Below are 7284 nucleotides of genomic sequence, written 5' to 3' on the forward strand. Positions count from 1 at the left end.
TCGAGGTAAGCCTTCCGACGCGGGCCTCTCATCGTGTCCTCCAACTCTCGTCGTGACGGACAACCGCGGACCTTCAACGTGGCTCTCTCGGCGGGAATCTTTCCTGCGAAAACATCACATAATCATTATCCTGTTCTCGGTCAATTTGACGAGAACTGAGCGATATTTTAATCGAGTACAATGCTTATATTAATTGTCGTAACTCACGTCGACCTCCCGCGGCGGCGGCGGCGGCGGCGATCGCTCGCGTTTCCTCCCCTTCTCGTACAGGCACCTCGCGTTCTAATCCCGCGACGCAACGAATACGCAACGGCGATATCAAACAGCCGGGAAAAGGGACACGGCGCGATTGCGGCACTTCAAGCTCGATACGCGCTCGAGATCGATCGACGCCGCGTCGCGATCGCGGTCGCGCACGTCGATCCGCCGCGATCGACGGTTCGGCAAGGACGATGTACCGCCTTGTCCGGCATTTCCGGCGTACATTTTCCCACGCGGCACAGTTTTTCCCGGCGAAAGACGCGGAGCGATCTCGCGGGCTCTGAGCGGGACGAGGCGCGAAATCAAACATGGCCGCCGTAATTACTCGCGCAAGGGTTGTCGGGACGAGTCGCGGTCGTGCTAATCCGGCGCTCCCGACGCGTACCTTTCCATACGATTTCACTCTTTCCCGGCGAGAGACGCGAGAGACGCGAAAGACGCGGAGCGATCACATTTCAGCCCCGAGCGAGACGAAGCCGCGATCAAACGTAAACTGCCGTGTCGCGAGCGTCCAACGGCAAGGGTTAGCTTGTCGCGAATCGCCGCGAATCGTCGCGAATCGCGGCCGCGCGATTGATCTGGCACGAATCACGACCCACAATGACCACTCGACATCTCGTCCGACACACGCGACGTGTATTTTTCCCCGCGACTCACTTGTTTCCCGGCGAGAGACGCGGAGCGATCTTGCGTCGTTTCGAACGGACCAAGGCGCGAAACTGAACATGGCCGCCGTGTCGCGAGCGCAAGGGTCGTCGGGGCGGATCGCGGTCGCGCTAATCCGGCGCTCCCGGCGTGTACCTTTCCATGCGATTTCGCTCTTTCCCGACGAGAGACGCGAGAGACGCGAAGCGATCACGTCTCGGCTCCGAGCGAGACGAGGCCGAGATGAAACGTAAACTGCCGTGTCGCGAGCGTCGAACGGCAAGGGTTAGCTTGTCGCGAATCGTCGCGAATCGCGGCCGCGCGATTGATCTGGCACGAATCACGATCCACGATGACCACTCGACATCTCGTCCGACACACGCGACGTGTATTTTTCCCCGCGACTCACTTGTTTCCCGGCGAGAGACGCGGAATGATCCCGCGTCGATTTCGAACGCGCGCGACGCGCAATCAACATGGCGGCCGCACAATTGTAGATCGGTCAACCGCGCTGATTTCGTCGCACCCGAGCGATCTGCTCCCTTTAGCCGCGACTACTCGTGTCGCCCGCGCTCAGAATCGAAATTAGCGTGTCCGGAACAGCGAAGAGAGAGAAGACTTGCGTGAGAATAACCGCGGGGAAGAGCGTTTGTACGCGATACAAGCAGATCAAGTTACAAGCTGCAGAAAACGCAACGACCAGGACGAAACTGACAAGTGACTCCATCTCGCGCTGAACCTGGAAGCTCGTCGCCAAACTCTGGACTCTGCCGTCTCGGTCGGCAACGAGCTCGCTCGATGAAAATTAATTTCGCGAAATTTCGCGTTCACCATCTGCATTCGATTTTCGGAGCTAATTAGCGATGCGATTAGATGAACCGCTTGCATTTCTCTACGACGACCTGCCGTAACTTGACGTCGAACGCGCAAACGACATGCGATTCTAACCTCCTCATTAATGGACCTACTCGTGTTAGAGCAGCGGCTCTTGCACCCTTGAGATAAAATCCAGTGCCTCTCGTGTTCTTCCACTTTTAAGATAAAATAATCGCGCGTACCGAACGACAATATCAGGGACGAGAAGCGAGGCGGCGAGAGGCGAGGCTTCCCGGCGAGAGATCTCGCGTCTGCTACGGGATGTACCGTAACCCTTTTCGAAAATGGCACAAGTGTTGAATAGGCCGCTGCTCAACAGGCGTATTTATCTTCTGTTAAAAAACAGTAGGAGATCCGCCGGTCATAGCAAGTGGGCGAACATAAAGCACATAAAGGAGGAAAAGGACAACGAACGGATGGTGCTGTTCCATCATCTCAAGATGCAAATGATGATTGCCATAAACGGTGCGTGACACACACACGCGCTCTCGTTGCGACGGTCACACGTTTGCTAAATGAACTTTCCGTGTATGAAATATGTTAAACACCCTTCTCTTGATTAGCTGCGTTTGCACGTATCTTCGCACGTGTATTGTATAAGCACGTTGCTGGATACGTTTCGCTGCGACACAATAACGGCACGCGAGCTGCTGCGAAAGAGAAAACTGAAAGCAATATTTACTTTCAGAGGGCGGCAGCACGAAGCCTGATAATAATTTAAGATTATGTCAACTCATCGAGCGAGCTAGAAAGTCGAACATGCCGGTGGCGTCGATAAAATCCTTCCTCGACAGGATGGAGGCGCGCAAGCACAAAACTCAGTCAGGTATACAGGAAGTCCGCGGGCCGAACGGCTACGTCATGCTCGTGCGTTACACCACGGATAATCCCAAGAGATTCGTGGGTGAGCTTAATGCGAAAATTAAAAAAACCAGGTATGAGCGACGTGTTTAATACCACTGATATATGTAAAATATATATCCGAAGCATGTGTTGCAAAGTACTGCTAGTTTTGGAATATTTGGAAATAAAATGTTACCCTATCTACTATATATTCTATATAATTCAGTTCAGTTTACAGAAATAGAGGTCTTATTTACAAATATTGTAAAGTCCTAAGCAGAATGGCTGTTTGTACCCTTAAGACATAAGACAGTTATTGTGCGTCACCTCAAGACAAAGGCTTAAAACATAAAACATTGTCTTGAGGCTGTCTTAAGAGTATAAGATACTGTTCAGGCCCTAAGGCCCACAAATTAAATATTCCAAGTCACGTACCTCTTGTGCAATAATTATTTTTTAATTGTGCACACAGAGGAAGAACTTCAGATACCGCTGCCAAAAATATGTTTACTCATCTAGGTAGTGTCATAGTTGAAAAGAAGGGCGATTTGGAAAACGCTACGGAGGATGCTATTAACGTTGACGCGGAAGATGTGGAGGAATTTGTAGAGAATGACACGGAATATTTCCAGGTATCGAGTAAAGGCACATTTTTTAAGTATTTAAGTAATTATTTATTAAGTTGCACTTAATTAATCGTCAGGGGAATTATAAATAAAATAATCTTTTACATTATAAATATGGCAAAGACCGTGTGTATATTTGTATAAGCATGTGTGGTATCGAAATTATAATCTGTATATGTTCATTAACGGTTGTTATTTGTTACAGTTTAAATGTGATCCGAGGCTCTTGAACAAAGTAAAACACCTTTTAGAAGAACGTCAATACTGTGTGCTCTCAGCAGAAGAAGATTACATACCTCAAACCATAATAAAATTAAGTGAATCAGATTTAGAAGATGTTTCTCTTATTCGCGAGAAAATTTTAAGCCTAGAAGATGTCAGTCATGTACATGATAATTTAGAATAACTTATTTTAATATACAAAAATATATATGTATATACATACAAAAATGACGTGTACATTTTACATCATTATGATTAAAGATTCAAAGATTCTAGAAATCATGCGAGTCCAATGAGGACCAAGTCCGATATCCAATTACAAGCTCCAAAACTGCGTATAGTGCAATAAATTGGTTTCAATAACAATTCTAGTTACATTGATAGATAATTACGAAAGCTGTTACTTCAGTTTAGGATGAAGAAAAGTTATGGGATACAGCTATGGCAAGCGTAGTCGATTCTCCCTCAAATGTAAGTACTGAGACGTTATAACTGTTTAAGAAACTTACAGAATTGTTAATGATAACATAATCACAATTTTTTAATAAAGTTTACATATTTTAATTAAGTAATTTACTGAAATAATTTTCTATTGCATATTATTTAAAATGTATACTTTTGTTTAAAGAGATGTATACATTAATATCTTTACAATATGCTATTATTTGTCATCTGTAAAAAATGCTTTATTTTATCAAATTATCAAAATTATTCTATATATTACTACTCGTATTCAGTCGTCATAGTCGTCTGCACCATATCCCTTTATATTACGAATATTAGAACCTGGGAAGTCTGAGATTGCATTGTTATGGAAAAGTGTTATTAGCATTTTCTTGGACATCCTTGCTTTTGCACTCCATGGACTACTGATTATATTGTCAATAATATCGATTGCTTTGTCCTTTTTTGAGGGTGTACCGGTGAACTCTGCATTTTCTATTTTGTCCTGCTTTGCAACATTTACATCTACAATATCCTTATTAAGACTAGAATCTTCTAGGTTGGATATAGTCTCGTCTTTCGATTTCTTACTCTTTTTCTCTTTCTTTGCTAGTTTTTTGGTATCTGGATCTTGCTCTTTGTCTGTATTTTCCTTATCGCAAATTTCTCTCTCTACAGTGGATATATCAATTTGATTCGAAGGGTCTTCGTTATTGATACTTTTTCTTTTTTTCTTCTTATGCTTAATTTTTTCTAGTGGTTCTTCTTTTTTCTCGTTTTCTTTGGTTGTAAAAACAGACAATGGTTCAACTATTGCTGCATCCTTATTTTTATTTTCGATTAAATAATTATTTTGTTGCTTTAAATCTGACTTATCCAACATTTTGATATCCTGTTGTTTATTGTTTATTTCTGTTTGCCCAGTATGTTTTTCACTCTTGCAATTTTCCTTATCTTTCTTCTTTTTCTTTTTACATTTCTTAAAAATTGACATTTCTTCTTCTTCTACTTTACTGTCCTTATTTTTCTTGGTCTTTTTACTTTTACTTGTCTCTTCAATTTTGGTATCTGTTTCTTCATTTATGATATGAAGTACTGTAATATCTTCCTGTTTGACTTTTTTCTCTGCCTTCTCTATCTTCTTTTTCTTCTTCTTCGATTTTTGTTCCACAATGTCCATTTTTCCATTTTCAACAATACTAGTAATCTCTTCCGATTCAACGTTGATTTGTATTATTTCCTTTTCTGGTGATTCCTGTATCGTTTCTAAATTAGATGTTTTACATATTTTCCTCTTCTTAATTTTTTTATTTCTGTGCTTGTTCAGCTCGTTATCATTAATTTCCTCGCATATTTGTATATCTAACGCTTCATTAATAAATCCGTTCGTTACAGAAGTCACAGTGCTCTCGTGTTTCCGCTTCTTTTTACTCTTCTTATTTTCAACTTCAAATTTATCCAATGTAACCTCCCCTTTCTTCTTTTTAGCAGAATTTATATTATATTCGTACAACATGACGTGGTCGTTGAATGTTACGCGTTTCTTGTCGTTTCTCTCGTCCGTCAAATCTAAACCACAATTTTCAAGGCCAATCTGCTCTCTGAACACTTCAAATTCCTTGCCATTACAATCCTCTTCAGGCTCTGCGTTCAGATTAAGAGCTGGATTAATAAAACCGTTTTTGCAATCACTATCAATAGCTTCAGTTTTTAATTTCTTTCCGATATTATGCTTATCCATTTCAGTGCTAAGACTATCGCTTTCAAATCTCTTCTTCCTCTTTTTTGCAGACTTTGCAGGAGAACCGTTGGTGTCGCAAGGAGTTTCTGTAGACCTATTCAATCCCAAGCAAGGATTATCAAAGGCGTAAACACTTTTATCGTCACAGTCTTGTGATGTTCCGCAACTGGACTGTGATGTATCTTCTGTTTTTGTAAATCCGAAACCAGCATACTCATTCTCACTTTCAGACTTAGTCGTTCGATGATCAGTCGTACTGCTTGATAAGTTTGTATCGTGGTTTGACTCTACATTACATTTCAAGCGATCAGCCGTATTATGCTTTGATTTAAAATAATCAACCATGTTACCACTATTAATTGTGACAACGCCGTACCAATTGTCTTTGCCTTTTAAGTCAGCAGATTCCATTTTACGAATACCATCGTCTTGTTTTACCTTGATTTCAGTTTTCACGACCAATTCTTTTTGGCCAAGTATATTTGCCAAATCCTTAGAGTTATATTTATTTATATCCTTACCACGCGTAAATTTCTTGTAACTGTAAAAAAATTAATATATTTTTATAACTATATACGAAATATTTGTGTGTAAAAACATATCTAGATGTTTCACAAATCACTTGTTAAATGTATCTACATGAACACTTTTTGTATCCAATTATTCGCAAAAATTAGAGAATGGTGAGAATAATGCTTACTGCATGCGAGCACGGCTGTCCTTGGACTTGAGCTCGATAGACTGTCCGCTGAGATTAGCGTCCCCGCTTTTAACAGTATCTTGATTCTGATTACCATTAAGTTGTTGCAACAAGTTACTGAACTTCTCCTGCTCTTTGGTCCACGCCTCGAAATTTTTGTCGTATCCCACACCTCCAAGGAGGAAGCAAAATCTCATTTAAGCATAACATCTGTGAGATAACGAGCCTTTAGGTAAGAGTTATAGATTCTTTCAGTTACCAGTTGTATCGTTCTTGTACAACACGCTGGAAAATTCCGCAATGCCTTGCTCGTTAACGCCGAGTCCTTTCCCCTTCGTCCAGCCCATTTTTTCCAACATTCTCTGGCCAAATTTGTTCGGGTCTGCATCGAGACGTAAACATATATATTAATAGGGAAAGCGTACGTCTGGTAGACAACGGATGTAATTTGTCAATTAATAATCTCGCAGAGATTATGATGTGAGAAAAGTAAACTCTAGCCACAGGTTTTATACACCCGGGGGTCAATTCTGTATCTTACACTATAGTAAAAATGTGAGTAGCTGTGTCACTTTCTAACCGTCCTCTTGGAAAGAGACAAAGCCACTTTTAACATTTTCACTGTATTGCAAGATACAGAATTGACTACCTTGAATACTCACCCTCGGTCCACCACTTGCCCCGCGGATTGAGAGACCACTTCTGCTTCTGCCGGGGCTCCGAGAGCATGGACATGTTCCTCCGATTTAATTTTCTATTTCGTCTTTAACGTAGACAGCGATTCTTTTCAATATTAATTCCAAAAGCTGCTTTTTCTCGACAGATCAGGAGTGCACTGAAAACATTGCAGATGCTCGCATCAATTTCGCGGGAAATTTTTAGGTTATGGGTTGCTCGCGAACCTACGACCATGAACGTATAATATA

General features: G+C 42.0%; 2 protein-coding genes across 2 annotated transcripts; one reads left to right on the forward strand and one right to left on the reverse strand.

The window, feature by feature from the left end:
* Positions 1-1430: 1430 nt before the first annotated feature.
* Positions 1431-3752, forward strand: LOC105560621 (translational activator of cytochrome c oxidase 1). The gene is made up of 4 exons (XM_012009877.1): positions 1431-2247; positions 2471-2717; positions 3098-3257; positions 3457-3752. Exons 1-4 carry the CDS (start codon positions 2067-2069, stop codon positions 3655-3657), a joined length of 789 nt encoding a protein of 262 aa, XP_011865267.1. The 5' UTR covers positions 1431-2066; the 3' UTR covers positions 3658-3752.
* A 92-nt stretch (positions 3753-3844) lies between these two features.
* On the reverse strand, positions 3845-7278 carry LOC105560622 (uncharacterized protein PF11_0213-like). The gene is made up of 4 exons (XM_012009878.1): positions 7021-7278; positions 6618-6740; positions 6359-6530; positions 3845-6199 (listed from the first exon to the last, which is right to left on the reverse strand). The coding sequence occupies exons 1-4, from the start codon at positions 7091-7093 to the stop codon at positions 4207-4209; spliced, it is 2361 nt and encodes a 786-aa protein (XP_011865268.1). The 5' UTR covers positions 7094-7278; the 3' UTR covers positions 3845-4206.
* Positions 7279-7284: the final 6 nt, after the last annotated feature.

The sequence above is a fragment of the Vollenhovia emeryi genome, unplaced genomic scaffold (assembly GCF_000949405.1).
Source record: "Vollenhovia emeryi isolate VEMERY1.0 unplaced genomic scaffold, V.emery_V1.0 DF939226.1, whole genome shotgun sequence".
Taxonomy (NCBI): Eukaryota; Metazoa; Arthropoda; class Insecta; order Hymenoptera; family Formicidae; genus Vollenhovia; species Vollenhovia emeryi.